The 22,624-nt window shown below is 41.2% G+C and overlaps 1 protein-coding gene across 1 annotated transcript in view; it reads right to left on the bottom strand.

The window, feature by feature from the left end:
- BTBD1 (BTB domain containing 1) overlaps positions 1 to 22,409 on the bottom strand; it is a 47,691-nt gene extending 25,282 nt beyond the window's left edge. Inside the window, 4 exon segments of the mRNA XM_047795702.1 lie at positions 4,953 to 5,058; positions 10,259 to 10,415; positions 21,917 to 21,954; positions 21,956 to 22,409. Coding sequence (XP_047651658.1) covers positions 4,953 to 5,058; positions 10,259 to 10,415; positions 21,917 to 21,954; positions 21,956 to 22,321 — 667 coding nt within the window. The 5' untranslated portion in view covers positions 22,322 to 22,409.
- Between the last annotated feature and the right edge of the window lie 215 nt (positions 22,410 to 22,624).

Below are 22,624 nucleotides of genomic sequence, written 5' to 3'. Positions count from 1 at the left end.
TATTTGTTTAATAACAAACATATCTATACACTCATAATATTTAATATGAGTGTATTTAATATTTAATACTCATAATATTAAATATTTATATTTAATATGTTTGTTTAATAACAAACATATCTATACACTCATAATATTTGTTTAATAACAAACATATCTATCATTCCAGCAAAGATATCAACCCCCACCCCCACCCCCCAGAACACAGAAAGGACTCAATAATATGTTAAAATGAAGACATTAGGGAGTTCCCATTGTGGTGCAGTGGAAATGAACCTGACTAGTATCCATGAGGATGTGGGTTCCATCTCTGACCTTGCTCAGTGGGTTAAGGATCTAGTGTTGCCAAAAGCTGTGGTGTAGGTCACAGATGCAACTAAGATCCAGTGTTGTGATGTAGGCTGGTGCTGTAGCTCCAATTTGACCCCTAGCCTGGAAACTTCCATATGCTGCAGACAAGGCCCTAAAAAGTGGAAAAAAAAAAAAAAGAAGAGGTTACACATAATTTTTTTTAAAATTTAGTTTTTTTTTTTTCCTTCTCCTACAGCTGAACAGAGGAGTATAAACTAAGGCTCCAGGAAATCTTTTCAAAGGTAAATGAATGTAAATCAATACACCTCAACACTTGAAGGGATTACAGATATACAATGACCATAACATTTAATCATTAAATAGAAAAACAGAGGACTTGGACCTACATGTCTCTACCTTGTATGCTAATAACTTCAGTAAAGACAAACGTGAAAACTTAAGACTCAAAAAAAGTGCATTACACTGCTCTTGGCATAATGTAAATTCAATTTGTTCTAGCAATGTGGCTTATCTTCCTCCTCCTTTGGAAAAAGCTACAAGAAAGAAACAGTATCCCTACTTGGAAAATGGTAAGCACATCCCTCTGGAACACAGATTCAAATGTCAGAGAAAAGCACCCCCAGAATCTAAAAGAGCTATAAAAAAGCTCCTGAAGCCAGGTGCTCCTTTCCCTCAGCTCCTAGACTTCCCTTTCATTCCCAATTTTTAATACAGACATTTGAGGAACACTAGACTACAGGGTGAAAACAAATAGGTCTTCTACTGACAGATATGTTATAATAAGAAATTACAGCTGAGAGCCTAATAACGATCATAAAACACATATGATTATGTTTCATTAAGATATACAAGACTGGATTTTAATATAAACCACTGCAAGTCAAATCAAATCAACAAATATTTGCAGGGTCTTTATCCTGCGCGAGCACCTACGTCAAGACTCCCAGGATCCAGCGGCATGCCTAAAGTAGGAGCTATTTACAGAAAAGCCTTCTCAGAGTGAGTCACCCAGATGCAGGCAGTATTATTTCAGATGAGAGTAGACTGAAGTATAAATCGAGCACTTGACAGCCCCTTAAAGGGAGGGAAATTAGGATTAAGCAATGCTTCATTACCGACATGGGCAGCGTTTAGGGCTCTCAAACATCCAGTAACTCAACAAAAATTCAACAGCACACAATGTGCAGGTTCTGGTAAGGGACCCAATCTAGGCCCTGCCCTTTAGGATAATTCAAAATGAGTATAAATCCTTCCCAAAGTAACGTTCAGTAGACCGGCCTGCCGTGAGCTATAGCGTAGGTTGCAAGTACAGCTCGGATCTGGCCTTGCTGTGGCTATGGTGTAAGCTCCAATTTGACCTCTAGCCTGGGAACATCCATATGCAGCAAATGTGGCTCTAAAAAGAAAATGGAAAAAAAAAAAGGACAGGCACACTAAGAAAGGGATGTTATTGTACCAGAGGAATAATGTTAAATGTCACGGAGGAGGGTAAGCATCAGTTCTTAAAGAAAGGAGTCACTGCAGAGGTCTAATCTGAGCCAAGCCATTAGACTGAGAACTAGTCATGGTGGGAAGGAAAGGCCATATTCTAGACATAGCCAGTCAGTCTACTTGGTCAATAAATATTAACTGTACACATGCTACATTCTAATGTTTTCAGTGCTGTAGACACAGCGGTAAACAAGACAAAGTTCCTGCCTTCAAGGAAAGGGAAGGTAGAGAAGCAACACATACACATAATAGACAAACAGCAAGATAAAAATTTCAGAGAGTGAAACATACTATGAGAAAAACAAATCAGAGTAATGCAATTGTAACGGAACAGGGATTATTTGAGGGAATGTGGTATCTACTTTAAGTAGGTGTAAGATGGACTGTCTCAGGTCTCCCGTAATAGGGAATTGAATGATTAAAGGGAGGTAGCCATACAAAGATTAAGGGGGAAAGGGACTCCAATCAGAAGGAATACTAAATAAAAAGGCTCAAAAAAACAAACAACAACAAAAAAAAACCGAAATAATCACAGCCAAAGTATATGGCTAACATGGAGGATGAGAAGAATAGGAGACAGGTCAGGTGTAGACAGAGGCAGGTAGGGCCTGCCCACTCTATACAAAAATTGTTTTCTCTTCTTCCTGGGATATGATTAGTCTGCATCTCCCAGTCTCCCCAAAGTGAGGTGGGACCTTGTGACTGAATTCTGTCTAGTGAAATAAAAGCCAAAATGAGGGTGCCATTTCAAGATTAAAGCATTTTAAGTGTGGGTGTTTTCCCTACCCATGCTTTTGCCTGTCTGCCGGCAAGAAAGAGATAAGAACTAGGCCATAGCGAATGGCAGAGCCACAAGATGGAAGAGAGCTACTCACTGGCCAGGAACACTATCTCACACTGCTCTGTGAGTATGAAATAAACTTCTATTGCGTTTGAGCCAGCATGCATTTTGGGGTTTATTTGTACAAATGTGTTGAGCTTAATGTTGGGGTCTAGCATGGCTAAGCCTGACCCACCCTGACTAATACAAGACTTGATTAGTTTTGTAAGGAGTTCTGTAAGGAGTTTGCATTTCATTCTAACTGTAGTGGGAAGATACTAGAAGCAAGGAAATGATACAATTTGCTACTGTGTAGAGAACAGACTGTATGAAAGCAAAAGTGAGTGGAAGCATGGAGATAAGAGGCAGAAAATTGAAAGGAACAGTGGCTTAGACTAAGGTGAGAGCAGTGGATCTGGTAAGAAATGGTCAGGTTCAGGATACTTTCCCAACAAAGAGCTGAGAGCACTTGCTGATTAACTGTATGTGGGGTATGAAAGAAAAGAGACTAATCAGGAGTTTCCGTTGTGGCTCAGAGGTAACGAACCCAACTAGTATCCATGAGGATGCGGGTTTGATCCCTGGCCTCCTTGGTTGAGGATCTGGCATTGCCATGAACTGTGGTGTAGGTCGCAGATGTGGCTCAGATCTGGCATTACTGTGGCTGTGGTGTAGGCTGGCAGCTGTAGCTCCGATTGGACCCCTAGCCTGGGAACTTCCATATGCTGCAGGTGCAGCCCTAAAAAGAAAAAAAAAAGAAAGAGTAATCAAGAACAATGTCTAGGATTTTGGTTATACACAGTGGTAACATTAAGCAAAAACAAACAAACAAAAACTGGAAAGGAACAGAAAAGATGTGTCCCAGAGTGGGGGGGGGGGGGGTCCAATGGCTTTTTTTTAGCTGAGTTGTTGGAAATGTCTATAAAATCTCCAAACGAAGAAGTCACTAGTTGGGTATGTAAATTTGGAGCCCAGAAGGAAGATAAGATTAAAGGTATATATTTGGGGTTCATCATGCTGCTGATAATATTTAAAGTCACAGGCCTGGATCAGGTCTCTGCTCGCCTGCAAGACAAAATTCAAACTCCTTAGCTCGTTATTACATGTCCTCCACAACCCGGCTTTAAGCTGCCTAGCACTGCCCTTCCTCCACATTCTCTTTATCATGGGATTCCACTCGCCTCTAATCTCCTTCATTATCCAAATGCTATCCATTCTTTAAGGCCCATGTCAGAACGTCCTCTGTCAAGATTCTACTAACACTACTTCAGTCTGAGGTGCTCTCCAGGCTTTGGATTGGCATAGTAATTATTTTCTATGTATCTCATTCAGAAAAGGTAAAAGTCACATTTTGCAGTACATCTTCTAGTCTGTGTCTTAAATCTTAATTTTCACATATTTATCCCGACTCCCCAACGAGATGATAGCTTCCTTAAGAAAAAAGGAACTCACATCTTGGAGTTTCTGTTGTGGTGCAACAGAAATGAACCAACTAGGAACCATGAAGTTGCAGATTCGATCCCTGGCCTCGCTCAGTGGGTTAAGGATCCAGCGTTGCCATGAGCTGTGGTATACGTCGCAGATGACGCTTGGATCTGGCATTGCTGTGGCTGTGGTGTAGGCCGGCAGCTGCAGTTCCAATTCCACCCCTAGCCTGGGAACCTCCATATGCCACATGTACAGCCCTAAAGAGCCAAAAAAAAAAAAAAAAGGAAAAATCACATCTTGCCCTTCTCTGTCTAGGACCCGAGTATACTGCTGTGCCTATGGGGAGCATTCAACGAATATGTGTTTGATTTGACATCTTTTAAAAGGCAATGAGGGAGTTCTGATTGTGGTTCAGTGGGTTAAAGACCTAATGTGGTCTCTATGAGGATGTGGGTTCAATCCCTGGCTCAGTGGGTTAAGGAACCAGCACTGCTCCAAGCTGTGGCGTAGGTCACAGATAAGACTCAGATCCAGTGTTGCTGTAGCTGTGGCGCAGGCCTCAGTTGCAGCTCTGATTTGACCCCTGATCTGGGAAATTCCATATGTCACAGGTGTGGCTGTAAAAAGAAAAAATTAATAAAAATTAAAAATAATACAAGGCACTGAGGTATTAAGACTCTTAGGAATATTTCAGCAAAAAAAAGAAAGCAGAAACTCTTAAAGAGGTAGAATGAAATCATTTGGAAAAACCACTTATTTAAAAACAGCTTGTCCATTGCACAATACTGTAAATCAACCAAAAGAAAAAATAACAACAACAAAAAGCAGCTTGTCCACCAACAGAGCTGACTAATAATGTATTAACATTTGAAGGTAACATTTTAATTCACAGTGAACTTACCTATATCAATATCAGTAAACCCTTCTGCACTTATTGCATCCATTGTGCTTTTGTCTATTGTGTCTAGACAAAGACTAGCAAGCTGAGGTTCATCAAATAATCGAGCCTAAACATATAAAAAGATAGATAAAATAAAAGATATTTTATTTTCATGGTTATTTTACCTTCAGGCCATACATATTCAAAGCTAATACTGTAAACAGTTATAATTTTTAATTATGTAAAAAAATCTACTTAAAATATAATTAAAATGTCTATACATTCTTTTCTTTTCTTTTTTAATGGCTGCACCCAGAGCACATGGAAGTCCCGGGGCCAGGGACTGAATCTGAGCCACTGCTGTGGCCTCTACCACAGCTGCAGTAATGTCAGACCCTTTAACCCACTGCACCTAGCCAGGGATTGAAACCATGCCTCCACAGTTGGATTCTTAACCCATTGCACCACAGCAGGAACTCCTGTCTATACATTCTTAAGACTTTTCACTCCACAATCAGAAATAAAAGCTAAAAGTGAAAATGCCCTGCTGTGATAATAATAAAGTCATATGTTACTTTTCTTTTGCTATGCAGAGAGATGTACTGCCTAGTTTCTTATACGTTACTTATTTTGATCTGTAATGGACACTTTAGGTTAGACAAGGCAGACGTTACTCCCTTTTCCAAATGAGGAAACAGGTTCAGACTTGCCTAATATCATCTAGCTAATAATGTTCCAAAGCCAGTACTTAAATCCAAGTCAAGGCGATAATATTAATTGTCAAGCATACCAGTACAAAGAGATCAGATTTTTTTTTCCCCATTTCCTGTTTTGATGAGAAATGAGGGGGATGAGAATAAAGAACAAGAATTTTAGAGCATGAAAGCTCTGGGAATCTAAGCAAAAACTGGTCTGACAACAGAGGAGCAAATAAATAAATTCACATGATGGTATACTAAATAATAATGAGGATGAATGATCCACAACTACACACAACAATATGAATGAATCCCACAAACTTAATGATAAGCAAAAGGCAGCACAGTATAAATCAAGCAAAAGACTACACGGCTGACTCTTGAACAACTTGGGGGCTAGGGATACTGACCCTCTGTGCTGTCAAAAATCCACCTACGACTTACAGGTGGCCCTGGCCCTCTGTGTCTGAGGCTCCTCCACAGCCATGGATTCAACCAACCACAAGCTGTGTAACATAGTGTTTACTATTGAAAAAATTCCAGGAGTTCCCTTGTTGAGCAGCAGTTAACAATCGGGCATTGTTACTGTAGTGGCTCAGGTTGCTGCTGTGGCGTGGGTTTGATTCCTGGCCTGGGAACTTCCATATACTATGGGGTGTGACCAAAAAAAAAAAAAATTCCACATACAAGTGGGCTTATGCAGTTCAAACTTGTGTTGTTCAAGGGTCAAAGGTATACTTACTGTATGATTTCAGCAAAGCTAATCTAGGCCTTTAAAAAGTCAAAAGTCAAACTTATGTGCTTTATCAGGATGTGTATTTTAATTCAAAAAAAACACATTTAAAAGTTGGGAATGAGATTCAAACGCAAATGAAATTTTAAAAAACCTTAACACTGAAAAAGGAGATATGATAAGTATGCCAATGACCAATCTTCATCCTGGTCTAGGATCAGCTCTGTTTACATTTAATAGCATGGGCAAAAGCCTACTGTATGTATTTTACTTTATTTTATTTTTTCAATTCTACATGTTCTTTTATTTTTCCTTTTCGGCGACTACCGTGGCACGCGGGAAGTTCCTGGGCCAGGGATCAAACCTATGCCACAGCAGTGATCATGCTGGATCCTTAACTCTCTGCACCACAAAGGAACTCTTAAGAAAGTGTATTTTAACTGTCAAAATTTAATTTAACCCACTGCACCACCAGGGAACGCCTATCTGTATTTTAGTTTTTTCAACTGACCTGGTAATTTTTTCGTAACACTGTTTCTTCTAGCGTAAGATCCAGTTTAGGATCATAGTTCATGTTTTTTGGGTTTGTGTGTGTGTGTGTGTGTTGTTGTTGTTTTGTTTTTTTATAGCCGCACCCAAGGCACATGGAACTTCCCAGGCCAGGGGTTGCATCAGAGCTACAGATGTAGCCTATGCCACAGCCATCACAACACTGGATCCGTGCCACATATGCAACCTATGCCACATCCTGTGGCAATACCAGATCCTTAACTCATTGAGTGAGGCCAGGGATCGAACCCACATCCTTACAGAGACAATGTTAGGTCCTTAACCTGCTAAGCCAAACAGAAGCTCCTGTGTATTTTTAAAATACATAAACTACTACATTTTTAACAAGTGAAATTCTTATGTCAGCAGGTATCTTAATTGGCCAACTTGATTTTCATAGCTGAGTTAGTGTGCATGCAAAAATTGACATTTTATTCTAGGAAAAACAATTTTGGTAAAAACTATTTTATTCAGAGTAGCAATATTTCTGTCACTCAGATACAATGTCAAATTTCCTTTGGAATCTACTGCTGTTACTTAAGAATAAAATTAATTTTCTCAAAATTTAGTCTGAGTCTGGCATTATGTGATAAAACAGCACTATTTTTTATGACTGTACCACTTCACAGAAAGTGTTCTTCCCTGTGCAATCCATGCTGGTGTAGAACATGGCCCTTTGTTTCAGAGGGAAGAAGCTGGCATAGGTCTTCTCAAGTAAATGAACATGCTCCATTCAAATGACTCCCTTGGCAGGAACAAGAAATTCACATGACAGTTTGTGGGCTAATTCACATGACCCACCAATGAAAAATTTGCAGTCATGTTGAGTTCTCAGACCAAGGCACTGAAACGTTCCTTTTCTTCTCAGAGATGTCTGTTAACCCTTGCTACTCAAAGTGTAGTCCAGAAGCAATGGCATCATCTGAATGCCTGTTAGAAATGCAAACTCTTGGGCCCCACCTCGGCCTACTGAACGAGAAAGTGTATTTTTTTGGTTTTGGCCACACCTGCAGCATGTGAAAGTTCTGGGGCCAGGGACTGAATCCATGTCATGGCAGTGACCCAAGCCGCTGCAGTGACAACACTGGATCCTTAACTCTCTACACCACAAAGGAATTCATAGAAAGTGTATTTTTTTTTTTTTTGTCTTTTTGCTATTTCTTTGGGCCACTCCCGCGGCATATAGAGGTTCCCAGGCTAGGGGTTGAATCGGAGCTGTAGCCACCGGCCTATGCCAGGGCCACAGCAAAGCGGGATCCGAGCCGCGTCTGCAACCTACACCACGGCTCACGGCAACGCCGGATCGTTAACCCACTGAGCAAGGGCAGGGACCGAACCCGCAACCTCATGGTTCCTAGTCGGATTCGTTAACCACTGCGCCACGACGGGAACTCCAGAAAGTGTATTTTAATTGTCAAAGTTAATTTATTCATTTCTGAATTTAAAAAATAAAAGTAATTAAATGACCCTCTCTATGCACAATAAAACTCCTTAGACAATAAAGGATCTTTGGATCATCAACTTCTTTTGTTAGATTTTCACCACAAATTCAAAAGAGGAAAAAAATGCAGGGAGATATCACTTATTAGTTATATAATCTTGCTCAGTTTATTTCGCCTCTCTGTGCTTCAATCTCCTTATCTATAAAATGAGGATAATAAGTCTTCACCTAGAAAACCTACATCTCCTAAAGTTACTGTGAAGATTAAATGAATCAATCCATACAAAGTGCTCAGAATGGTACCTGGCACACAATAATCACTCAATACATTCTGCTTTTATCATCATCAATACCTTACTGGTTAAGGTGGAGACCTTACTTTTACCACTTGCCACCTAATGTTATATAAGATATTCACCTCTTTAAGCTTCCATTCCTTCATCTTTAAAGTGGGAATAATAGTAAACAACATCACAGCTATAACGTGGGGTAAACGTGATAAGATATACAAAGGGACTAGCTTAGCGTCTGGCACACAATATATATAGACATGGAGTTCTGTGATTATGTCCAAGAGGAGGTGACATCAGTATGTTCTTTCTTCTGTAACTATAAATACTTGATGACAGAAGATTTAAAAAAAAAAAAAGGTGCCATCAGTCATTTTTGGATACGACAGAATAGATGCAGAAATGAGAAACATGGGCTCTGAGCTCTGGCCCCACAGAGCCTGTTATCAGACTTTGAACATGGAGTTAACCAGCCCAGGTTTTAGTTTTTTCATTTGGAAAATAATAAGGTTAAGCTAAGGAATATCCACTACTAATTATCCATTACTAAACCATTATTTCTATTAGTAGTATTCAAAAAGATTATATATAATCAACTTAGACATCCCCCCCCCCATTTTATTTTATTTATATTTTTAGGGCCATGTCTGCAGCATATGGAAGTTCCCAGGCTAGGGGGTAAATTGGAGCTGCAGCTGCGGGCCTAGACCACAGCCACAGCAAGGCCAGGGATCAAACCCGTATCCTCTTGGATACTAGTCTAGTCTGGTTTGTTACCGCTGAGCCACAATTTAACTTGCTTACATCTAGAAAGACCCTAGCTCCAAATGAGCTCACATTCTGAGGTAGTAAGGATTATAATTTCAAAATGTGAATTTTGGGGGACACAATTCAACCCCTTAACATGGTTACAGATTAGCTTAGCATTTTCAAAACAATCTGTAAAATGATATCATAACACTGTCTAAAAAGAAAAACAACAATCTATATCTAAGATATGAAGCTCAGATTATAAGCATTTAATAAATGCTAAATAATATATGCTAAGGACTGGCTAATAGTTCACAGATGTGTTCAGTTTATAAATATTCATCAGACTATACACTTAGGATATATGCGCTTTTGTGTATGTATACTACTCTTAGTGAAAACTTTTTTAAATGTCAGAGAAACAATATTCTTTAACTCCTTCTGAAGTGGGTCAGCAAGCTTATAGACAGAAGACTACTTTTTAGACTTGACAAATGTAATCTTTATTTCAGATCTAACAGAAATTGAGAACAAAGACATCCAGAAAATTTTATGCTATCATACTCTCAGTCACAGCAGGAGCAATGCTAGATACTAATCCCAACTTCAATCCTAAATATCTATATAACTGAGTCATAAGAGTACTTCTAAAAGGCTTCAGTTTCTTTACCTATGTGATATGCTAACTCTAATTTGCTTTTCTATTCTAAAATTATATGCATCTGATATATTTCCCTGAATGATAAGATTTCATATTCTTTAAAATAATGATCTAGGACTAATTTTCCAGGAAACATGAAATATTCATACATAGTTATACCCAATTTTTAAAGCTTCATGATCATACCTTAGCTGCATTTACTTACCTGAGTAAGTAACATAAAGGCATTATCTGCCCTAAGATGTTTGGTGAGAAATTCCACACAATGTGCTTCCAAGGCTGGGACTGCATATTTCTTCGCAGTATAAAGAGTGGTCATAACTGTTTCTGGCCCAATCTGAACTTCATCTGAATACAGAAATCTGGAAAGCAATTGGAAATGCAGAGATAATCAGAAGTGTTGGATAAGTAATCAATCAGAGTCAAACCTCTGAAGAATATTTTAAAAGATAATAAGCAAAGTGAAAAATAACCTGAAATGTGCATCAGATTTTCCAGGGCCACAGGGCATTTGCACACACATCATGGCATTTTATTCTTACTCAATCCTGAGAGGCAGGTAGTTTGTCCGCTTATGGAAACTAAAGTCAAGTGAAAATCATGAGATCTTCATGTCTCTAAGCCAAAGTTAAGCAGTCTTTTAGCACCCCACAGCGGCTTAGAATGACAATGGTTCACTCGTCTCTCTTCATCAAAGGAAGTTTACTTAAACAAATCTACAGATGGCTGAAGGTCCTATCTCTAAATACCAAAATATTCATTTATTTCCTGATAATGGTGTCGTCTTCTTCTGCATATCTTTTAACTTTTCATTATTATCCCAAAATTTACATTATGACCAAAGAAGACTAGCATACTGTGGCTTTGGCAATAAACCAGTTTAATAATATCTGAAATGACCCCATATGCTATGCGCTTTTGGGTATTTAGGGTCAAGTTTCTCTTAAAATACCATCAAATCAATATCCTTCTAGTTGGCTGCTTCTCACTTCTAGGTCACTGGACAAATCTGCTTCCTAGGAGTACGGATTCGGGGAAGGCCGAGGCAGTTCTTGCTGAACTAGACTGAAGCTTCTGCATATCCACTTCAGGCCTCCTTTGTGGCTCCTCAGAGACACTTGGCACTTACTGCCCAGTTCTCAGCTACACTCACAATAGCTGAGGGTGCTGAAGAAATAAGGCATTATAACTGGTATTTCATTTTAGCAATATTACAGACTTAGAACACTTATTACAGCAACTACTTATATTCCCAGGACCCAAGTCATAGCATAAGAGTTTCAGAAAAGCCCTCAACATCTTTCAGAACACTATACAGTGAAGTGAATAAGGAAAGAAGTTCTAGTTGATGTCTCTACCTTCTACTTTTCAATTTTTCCTTTTATTCCCGTGCCCATAAACACTGCCCAAGGTGAAACCCTGGCCTGTTACCCTCGCCCCCCCAACTTCTCCCTCTAACCAAATGCTGACATTCCTCAATAATATCACCATCCTTACAACTACCTCCAGTGGATACTGTTCATTCTTATACTCCCCAGTATCTCTGAGTCAAAGTGAAGGTTGCTGTTTTTCAACATTATATTGTTCTCTTTTTAATGATTTTTATTTTTTCCATTATAGTTGGTTTACAGTGTTCTGTCAATTCCTACTGTACAGCAAAGTGACCTAGTCATATATATATATATATATACATACTTTTTCTCACCTTATCCTCCATCATGTTCCATCACAAGTGACTAGATATAGTTTCCTATGCTATAGAGCAGGCTCTTTTTGTTTATCTACTCCAAATGCAATACTTTCCATCTATTAATCGCAGATTCCCAGTCCATCCCACTCCCTCTCCCTCCCCCTTGGCAAGCACAAGTCTGTTCTCCAAGTCCATGAGTTTCTTTTCTGTGGAAAGGTTCATTTGTGCCGTGTATTAGATTCCAGATATGGGATATCATATGGTATCTGTCTTTCTCTTTCTGACTTCACTTAGTATGAGAGTCTCTGGTTCCATCCATGTTGCTGCAAATGGCATTATTTTGTTCTTTTAATCTTCCATTGAAGATTACACTGTTTTCTTTTCTTTTTCTTTTTGTCTTTCTGCCTTTTCTAGGGCCACTCCTGCAGCATATGGACTTTCCCAGGCTAGGGGTCTAATCGGAGCTTCAGCTGCTGGCCTATGCCACAGCCACAGCAACTTGGGGTCCGAGCCGCATCTGCAACCTACACCACAGCTCATGGCAACACTGGATCCTTAACCCACTGAGCAAGGCCAGGGATCAAACCTGCAACCTCATGGTTCCTAGTCAGATTTGTTAACCACTGAGCCACGACAGGAACTCCTACACTATTGTAAAACAGTTTTTTCCCCAACCCCCTCAAGCCAGCCATCTCTATCACTCTCATAATACTCAATATTATTTGCCACTTGGTGATGAGTACAGGGAATTTAAAAACCACTGAAGGCACACTCCCTTCTAGGTAGGGGTAGGAGATAAACAAAAAGAAAGAAAATGAACATTTGTTGAGTATTTATCACTTAACAGATGCTTATTCATCTAATCCTTCCCACAAGGAAGGTAGGTGCTGTTCACTACATTTTATTTAACTACATTTTAAAGATGGGGAGACAGAGGCTGAAGAAACACAAGCACTGTCTACCATAACACACCATTTCTGAGCCTCCAATCGGCCAGCCAGGTGAGGGCTGTTTTAATTTGCACAGACTCAGGAAGAGATAGCTTGGGTTTGAGCCAGTCCCATTACTTGCTAGCTATGTGATTTTAAACAAATTATTATCATTGTGTTCCTCTCTGAAAAGAGATGTGAAGAACAGTATCTACTTCATAATGCTGGTGAGGATTAATATTACAATATACAAAGTATTCTGAATAATGCCTGACAAATACTTAGCCTCAGTAAATGTTAGCTATTTCTTTTTATATTGCCTCATTTAAAAAAAAAAAAGTCTATTATTTCCTCTGCATTTCAGAAGATGTCCTTGCCACTGTCTTCTGGCCCTTCTATTTTTCTCCCCAGCAATCACATGTTTAAATTTCTAGGAATTCTTGCTTCTTTCTTGGGTGTCTTTTTTTTTCCCCCTCAACAGCAACATGTCTTAGTTTTATGGATGTGAAAACATTTTCAGGTCTCCAAGTTTTAAATGTTCCTTTCTGTTCCCTGAAGTACTTATTTCCTGAGGACCAGCTATTCTGAGGCTCTGTCATTCATATTCTGAGATTCTTTATATGTCAAAAGATTAATTATTACTTCCAGTTCAGTATTCCGGCAGCTGGTATGTTTTCTTTCCTGTTGTGTAAGAAGGTCTGCTTTCCAGCTAAAACCTTCTCCAAGATGGAAAGGTTGGCTGGGAGATGTGCCCAGGGGTGGCCTGTTGACTGGCACCTGGCATCAGAGTGGGAGGACAGCCTTTAGGCCAGAGAACCCCATCCCCACCCCAATGACACTAACCCTGGAGTCTCTAAGCCAAACTGCATCCCAGTTTACTGCAGGTGGCTGGTCCAGTTTATTTAAAGAGAGCCTGTCACTGTCACAAGAACTGGCTGAGGGGATGATATATAAATTAATGCCCATGTTTTAGCTCTACCTTCTTATTTTCACCCTCCTCACTACCGGCTGTCAACCTAGAACGGTGCTGGGGCTCAGCCAGGAAAGGCAGCTCCCACCTCCACTGCAGTTCCTCAGAGCTCTGGATTCTGGGCTCCTGACCCGTCCACACTCCATTTGATCATCCATCGCTGTACCCCTTTTCTGCACTGGCTTCCAATCCCTCTCCCTTTTTCCTCTTCACTGTAATGAATTTATTCTCTTTTGTATTTCTTTATGGTCACTTTAACCAAGAGGGAGAAAAGGGTAATACCATGTTTATTCCCTTTTAAGCTAGAAATCTATGAAGTTTTTATTTCAAGGACAAAATAGAAAGAAGTCTTTACATATGTTTTAATTTTTTTCCAGGCAAAAATTACCACAGTCATAAAGTATACAGCAGGAATGTGGGGTCTTTACTACCATTTGCCTTTGTGTTTGAGTAGATTCAAACTCAAAGAAACCACTTCCACCAAGCTGAAGTACATGGTTCTGTAAGAATCTGTAACTGGGGGCTCTCAAGGAGATCTGGAAAAGCTTTCTAGAAGACTTTCTACTTGAGATCTAAATGATGAAAAGAGGATGGCATTCCAGGAACAAATGAACGGTGTTTTTAGCCTATACGGGACCACAACCTCATTCAAATTGCTTTTATTAAATTATACTTTGGTAATATACCTTTGGCTCGAATCAAGGAATATATTTTTTTGATAGTCAAGAAGCAGATTTATTAGGATAGGACTCTTGTGGGGTGGGCAGGCAAGGAAGCTCTGCCCCTCGAATCAAGGAATATTAAGAAACATCTGTATTTGTATCTAAAGATGTAGACTGAGGATACCAATCATCTTTTTTTTTTATCTTTTTATGGTCGCACCTGAGACTTATGGAAGTTCCTGGGCTAGGGGTCAAATCAGAGCTGTAGCTGCTGGCCTAGGCCACACCTTCAGCCACACTGGATCCTTAAACTACTGAGCAAGGTTAGGGATCGAACTTGCATCCTTAAAGAGACAACGCTGGGTTCTTAACCCGCTGAACCACAACAGGAAATATGAGGATACTTTTCATCTTAGTAATGCCTTCTTTATGAATGGCCCGCATCAGGAATTTTTCTTTTAACTGATCTTATTATCAAATAGAGCTGTGCATCTTCTAAGCAGTTGATTTGTTTTAATCTGACAAACACTAGCTAGCCAGGTTTCTCTTTTGCATCAGCTTCTAAAATGATCCAAATTAAGTTTGTAGGGTACATATGGCATGCATTTTTGTATTAGCTTCGTGTTGGCTCTGTTTCATTTTTTACCCTTGTTCTTCTTCTCAGACATTTTACATTCTTTTTGGAGCAAAGCAAGTTATAAATAAATACTGACTATACTCAATAAAAAAGGGAACTCTGTGTTTCTTACACTTTTTTTCCTACATCTTTCCTACAGCATCAGGCATAGTGTGGGCACCTGGCTAAGTTTTAATGAATACATGTTAGTCGACTAGTCAATTCAGTACAGGCTTCTGTCTGACATTGATAGGGAAATAATTTTCATTTCTAATCATTTTCATTTCCTTTCATTTCACTTCTTAAAAATCCAAGAATCGGAGTTCCCATTTGTGGCTCAGCAATAACGAACCTGACTAATATCCCTGAGGACATGGTTCCATCCCTGGTCTCACTCAGTGGGTTAAGGATCCAACATTGCGTGGAGTAGGTTGCTGATGTGGCTTGGATCTTGTGTTGATGCAGCTATGGTGTAGGCCAGCAGCTGCTGCTCCCATTCAACCCCTAGTCTGGAAACTTCCATATGCCATGAAAGCAGCCCTAAAAAAACAAAAAACAAACAAATGGAAAAATCCAAGAATCATCTTGGTTCACATCCTACTTACATGCTTTCTCTACATTCTATTTAATTACTAAAATTGATCTAATAAAAAACCATACAATGTAAGCCAATGTTTACAAAATATAATTTAAATATAATATTACCACACTACTTTGTATTTTAGAGTGAACATCTCAGCTCTGATACCCTACCTCTAAGGACAAGAACAGAGAAATAATTACAGGTCATCAGACTATCTGTTTTTCCCCAAAGATTATGGCTTTCCAAAAGATAAAACTTAGATTACATGCAATCTAATTTAAAAAGTTAAAAGACTAAGGTGAAAACTTCATTTTAAATTAGAAAAAAGCAGGAGTTCCCACTGTGGCTCAGCAGAAACGAATATGACTAGCATCCATAAGGAACATGGGTTCAATCCCCAGACTTGCTCAGTGGATTAAGGATCTGGCATTGCTGTGAGCTGTGGTGTAGGTCACAGATGTGGCTTGGATCTGGTGTTGCTGTGGCTGTGGTGTAGGCCAGGGGCTATAGCTCTAATTCGACCCCTAGCCTGGGAACCTCCATATGCTGCGGGTGCAGCCCTACAGACCAAAAAAAAAAAAAAAAAAAAAAAAGAAAGAAAGAAAGAAAGAAAGAAGAAAAAGAAAAGAAAAATCCTAAGATCATGTACAAGAAAGTGTATATTACTACTGATTCATTCATTTTACTCAAAAACATTTATTGAGGGATTATATAATAATAGACACTGAAATAGGTTCTGCCCATACAAACCTACGGTTTGTTAATAAAATGATTAAGTAGTAATGTCATAATTATAACAGCATTACACATTAAGCATGGTTTGATAACTAATCACTAAAGATGGCCCTGAAAAATCACCTTCTATTACCCATACCCTTACATAGGTTTGTCCCGTAATGAATCTGGCCTGGTTCTGTTTGACTCCCTTTAACCAACAGAAGTGGTAAAACGCTATGCCAGTCCGGGTAAACGGACTGCCAGAAGTGGTAAAACGCTATGCCATCCTACACTTTGAGGATGCCTGGCAGCTTATGCTTTTGTCCTTTTAGGAGACATGGGCTGCCACTATCCAAGAACTCAAGCTACCCTGCTGGAAGCCATTAAGAGAGAGAAAAAGGCTCAGTCATTCCAGAATCTCAATCAAACCTTGGGGTGAAGCAGCCCCAACTGCTATCAAACTATGACTGCAAGGGAGACCTGAAGAATATTCTCTTAAGAACCTCCCACACAACTGGAATGATAATAAAACCATGTTTAAGCTGCTAAGTGTTGGAGTGGTTTGTTCTACAGCAAAAGATACAAATTTGCTACAAGGGATTAGAAGTGGCAGAGAGCAAATCTGTCAGAAAAAGTGCTGGCAGGTGAAATTAGTGATGTTTCATAGAAAAGATACAGCCAGAAGTATATCTGAGGGACAGTAATTAAGTGTGGAAGTCTTCTAGGCAAAAAGACTAAGAAGTACAAACCCCAGGAGGCTTTTTTTTTTTTTTAAACTTTATGGCCACACTCATAGCATATGAAGTTCTTGGGCCAGGGATTGAATCTGAGCTGCAGCTGCAACCTGCAGCAACAGCCAGATCCTTTTAAACCACTGCCCTGGAGCTGGAGATCAAACCTGTGCCTCTGTAGTGACCCAAGCCACTGCAGTCAGATTCTTAACCTACTGTGCCACAGCGGGAACTCCACAAAGGCAAGGAGGCTTTAGAAGGCAGGTATTAAGAGAAGGTGGGGTGTTCCCTGGAGGCTCAGCAGGTTAAGACTCTAGGACTGTCACTGCTGTGGTCTGGCATGGGTTTGATCCCTGGTCTCAGGTGCCACCAATAAATAAATACATAGAGTAAGAAAAGGCCATCAGAAGAGCTGGGGTAGATGGAGAGGAAGGGGACTAGATATTGAATCATAAAGGTCTTGTGTATCTGGTAAGATGAAGTCATTAAGAGATTCAGGGGAATCACGTGATAACATCTGGATATTTGAGAGATAACTTTGTTAACAAGGCAAAGAATGGCAAGGGCTAAGTCTAAGGCAGTAGTCTGTCTGAAGCAATGCTGAAAAAATTAAGAGAAGGGGGTAGAAGCCTCAAGATTGGCCCAAAGAGGATCAGAAACAGGTGGAACCAAACTACAGCTCCAGGCTCACCCAAATCAAAGCCCAACTCACCCAAAGAATAAGAACACTCAAAAGAAGATTAAGTTTTGTTTTGTTTTTTTTAAGCCCCTGAGGTTTGGGGGCTTAAATAGCATTACTGTGGCAAAAAAATGACTGATAGGGCATAAGAAGAGTGGATTCACCCAAGGTGCTCAGGAATGGTAAGTGGCACACAGCAAGCACTCATTAAGTGCTTTTTATTGTTGACATGTCCCTCTGCACAGGTATCAGACATTCTAGCAAGTGTCCAGTTGGAAATTGGGTTTGGGCTGAGTATAAGTCTGGCAATATAGCTGGGGGAGTATGTAGTGCCATGGGTTGACAGGAGAAAACACAGAACCTGAGGAATAGTTATCCCATGCCTCCTTCCAGTCACTGCTCCATTTTGCTGTTCTCTTTGCAATAAAACTCCATGAGGGGATTATTTATACTTAGGTGGTCTCCAGCTCAACATCTCATATTTTCTCCCCAATCTACTCTAATCCTATGGTTGAAATCATTCCTGCCAGGGTTACCAATAGCCTCCACCTTGTCTAAAGCAATAATCAGTTCAGTGTTCTCATTTTACTCAACGCTCAGCAGCACTCAACAGACTCGACAACTGCCTCTTTGCTGTGCTACTTTCTTCAACTTGACTTTCAGGATACCCTGTGGGTTCCTTGCTTTTCCTTACTGGCAGCTGTCTCTTAGTCTCATTCCATGCTCCTCCTCCTACGCTAGCTAGATCTCCACCGGCTGGAGGATCCCAGGACCCATCCCTGTATCTCTTTCTCTTCATAATCTACACTCCCTTCCTTGGTCATCCCATTTGGTCTCATGGTTTAAGTAACCATTTACTCTTAACTCTCAAATTTACATTCAACAAGAAGTTGTTCCCTAAACTCCAGGTTCATATTTCTGTCTACTTTTATGTCCCTCCTAGGATGTCTTACAATCTTCTTGGTTCCACCTTCAAAATCTATCCAGAATTTCACCACTTCTCATCACATCCATCACCACCACTGTCAGCGTGTGCCTGGACGACTGCAAAAGCCTCTTATTCAACTCCCTGCTGCCCATTTCACTCCTTCCACAGTCTAATCTCCAAACGACCACCAGAATGAGTTTTAAATGTAAATCAGGTATCACTGCCCCCTTCAAAACTCTCCAAAGGCTTCCCTCCATACACCAGAGGAAGTTCAAGTCCTTCCATGGCCCTGTGTGATCCTGTCCCGCCTATCTTTTGAACTCCCTTGCTACTACCTTCCCCCTTACTCTACCGCTCAGGTCACACAGGTTTACTCTTGCAGCTCCTCCAACAGCAGAAATTTAGGGCCTTAAACATGTTTTTTTCTTGCTTAGAATGCTCCTTCCCTTGATCATTTTTTTTTTTCCTGAAAATACCTATCAGTACTTGACATTATATCTTTGTTTCACCTTCCTAGATTATAAACTCCATGAGGGCAGGGACTTTCCCTTGTTCACTGCAGTAACCAACAGTGCCCTGCACAAGGGAGGGCAGTGTTTCTAAATGAATAACTGAAGAACATCACTTAAAGGTCTGGCAGATCAAAACGAGCAGTTTCTTAAAGTGCTTCAAACTCAAGTTCAAAAGCCTTTAAGTAAAGTCAACTACTTCAAGTTGTCAACATAATGAAAGAATGCCCAAACTAACCTGCTTTTCCATCTCAGCAAGCACTATGAGACATCTTTTTGTCACTCAAAAACAGGTAAGTACAGCATCATGTTTCACAGCCAGCCAATAACCTATGTTTAAAAATCAGTCCAGTTAACACTTTTAGAATAGAACAATGGCTAGAACCTGAAGAAGGACAAATAACCATGACTACACCAAAAACAAGAAAATTTCAACGTCTCAAATTAATTCACTTATTTTCTGTTGGGAAAAGATCGAATGATTAACAGCTTTGGTAAAGGTATGAAATCAGCATTTTCTCTCTACATTCTCATCTTAGTGATTGCAATATTTTAAATTTTTTTTATTATTATTATTTTTTTTGTCTTTTTGCCCTTTTTTTTCTAGGGCCACTCCTGGGGCATATGGAGGTTCCCAGGCTAAGAGTCTAATCAGAGCTGTAGCTGCCGGCCTACACCACAGCCACAGCAACGTGGGATCCGAGCTGCATCTGCGACCTACACCACAGTTCACGGCAGCACCGGATCCTTAACCGAGGAAGGACAGGGATCGAAGCCGCAACCTCATGGTTGCTAGTCGGATTCATTAACCACTGAGCCACGACGGGAACTCCTGCAATATTTTTTAAAGGAAAAAGATACCCAACAATATTTTTAGATCAGTGGCTCTCAAATTTAGCTGGTATCATTATTTTGGGAGAATATTAAATAAGCTCTGAAAATCTCACCTCTAAACATTACAATACTGTAAGAAGGGAGGAAGACATCTACAAATTTAACGAATACTCCAGATGATGACAATACAGGTGAACCAACAGATCATTTAAAATACTTTTGGGCTAGAAAACCTGAACGAGCTACAACCAGTCCTCTGGGGTCAATTTCAACTCCCCAAAAACCCCAAAATGACCTAGACCCTACCTTTTGAGTTATGTACTCCCCCTTTTATAAATGTAACTGAACTAAATTACAGAACGTATGAGAAACAAAGAGAAAGAGAAAAAAGTCACTATTATTTTACCACTCCAACACAACTTTGGTTAGCCTTTAGGTATGTTTCCTTCTATCCTTCTCTCTAGGTAGACATTTGCTTTGTTTCTTTTCAGAGTTTTTCATCATAGTGAGTAGTTTCAAATGCTACTTATTATACACATTTTCCACATCAATGTTATTACCTGGTCTCCATAAGTATCATACTTGGTAGCTGCACTACATGCCATCAGATGGACCTATCATTGTTTATCTAACCGCTCCTTCTGCTTGACTACTTCCTCACTTCTATAAATAATCTTCTTGCCTTAAATATTTTTGTGTGGAACATTTTTTCAGTTCTTGAATACTTCCTACCTGTGGGGAAGACAATCGACAGGGCCAGACTGTTTTACCACCACCTTAGTCAGGGCTCTTCAGATGTTATCTTATTGGAGGGCTTTATAGAAAAGTACTTCCCTTTTAATTTGTGCTCCTTTAATTACTAATGAGGTTAAATGTTGGTTAACTATATTTTTTTCTTTCCCTAAGTTATCTATCCTGTTCTTCACCCATTTATTAAATGCATCTAAGTCTTTTTCTTCTACTTGTGCTAATTTTGTACTCAATCTCACTGATCTTCCTGATTGAGCTGTGAACCCTGGAGAATCTATCTGTTCCACTGACCTACCTGATTTTTGTCTCAGTACCACCCAAGACTGCTATTTTATTCTATTTTACTTGGCCATGGCTCACAGCATGAAGAAGTTCCCCAGCCAGGGATGGAACCCAAGCTACAACAGTGACAACCCGGGACCCTTAACCCATTGAGCCCCCAGGGAACTCCAAGGCTGCTATTTTAATAACACATTCTGCTCAGGCTGCTAAAACCACCCTGAGAGAATGAAACACACCTGGTCTCTGGTATAAGTTGGCTCTGTTACCTTGTCAAGTTAGCTGACTTCTCTGGGCCTCAGTTCCATTTGTGAAATTGTAGGAAACAATACCTATACCTTCCTAAATGGACATTTGTGAATAAAAGTTAATAATGCCAAACTATTAGTTCTCCTCCATTAAATAAAATCAATCAGAGGTCAAACTTCTATCCTCAAATAATCAAAAAGGAAACTTCTAACACCGATGGGGAGATTCCTTTTTAAGCAAATGTGACCTTGTCTGCGAAACGCAATGTAGGTAAAGCCAAAGTCACTTGTTTTGATATTCACTGTCCTGGATCTTGACAACTAACACTAATGAAAAAGGCGTCAGAGGTGGTTTTCTGTTTTTTTGTTTTTCCCTTCAAGACTTTGCAACTATCCCTCTCCCCCAGCAAAAGCCTAAAACGCTGCCAATGGGCAATCAGGAAAACCTGACCCATCCTCTATCTTTACGACTTCTCTAATTCCCAAGCCTGGGCGACAATCCACTACCGCTACCGGAACGTGAAAGCGCCTTCCCACCGCAAAACGCACGCTAATTGCCCGCAGACACTGTCATTTACTCTAACAAGCCCGCAGCTGTCCCAGATGACAGATTTCAATCTTGACCTTCCTAGCATCACCTGCTCGGGAGGAAACTGAGGCCCTGTGGCGGGGGATGGGGGGAGCCCTGCCCAAGGTCACCGCGGAGCCCAGCAGGCCAGGCCGTCGCCCAGTGCTCACCTCAGCAGCGCCAGGAAGGCGGCGGGCTCCACGTCGGGGCAGCTCGATCTCGGCCGAAGTGGTGGCCATGCCGCCGTTGAACATGGCGTCGAACACAGCGCTGCCGGCGGCCAGTACGAAGCGGTGGGCGGGGATGCGCTGCTGACCCCCGGCTGCGGCGGCGGCACCGCCGCGGCCCTTGCCCAGCACGAAGCGCACATCGCTCAGCAACTCCGAGTTGAAGAGGAAGGCGAAGCGCTCCTTCAGCGACGCCTTGGTCGCCTGCCAGTTGTACAGCGGCTCCCGCTGCAAGGGTAGCAGGGGACCCAGAGAGGATGGCGGCGGCGGCGGCGGCCCCAAGCCGCCCGGCTCCGCCTCAGCCCCCGGGACCTGCTCGCCCGTAGCGGGCAGCCCAAGCGAGGCCATCCTCCAGCGGCGCGGCTCCACGGGCTACGGAGAGCGCTGCCGCCGCCCAGCCGCCATCGCCGAGGCCGCCCCCCCGAGGCCGGCGCCGCCTGGCCACCTTCCGGGAAAGGCGCTTCCGGAGGCCGCGCGCCTCCGCCGACCCCGCCCGAGCTGCTCAGCTCGCGTCCCCGCTCGGCCGGGAGGCGGAGGCGCGCGCGGCCGCCCCCGCGGGGCCTGGAGGGGATGGTTCTCTAGGCGGTGTCCGCGCAGCCCTGGGCGTCCTAAGCGCGGCTGAGTCCCGCACGCCTGGAGGTGGGACTTCTG

The sequence above is a fragment of the Phacochoerus africanus genome, chromosome 9 (assembly GCF_016906955.1).
Source record: "Phacochoerus africanus isolate WHEZ1 chromosome 9, ROS_Pafr_v1, whole genome shotgun sequence".
In the NCBI taxonomy this organism is placed as follows: Eukaryota; Metazoa; Chordata; class Mammalia; order Artiodactyla; family Suidae; genus Phacochoerus; species Phacochoerus africanus.
The sequence above is the reverse complement of the archived record's forward strand: the minus strand, read 5'-3'. Positions and strand labels throughout refer to the sequence as shown.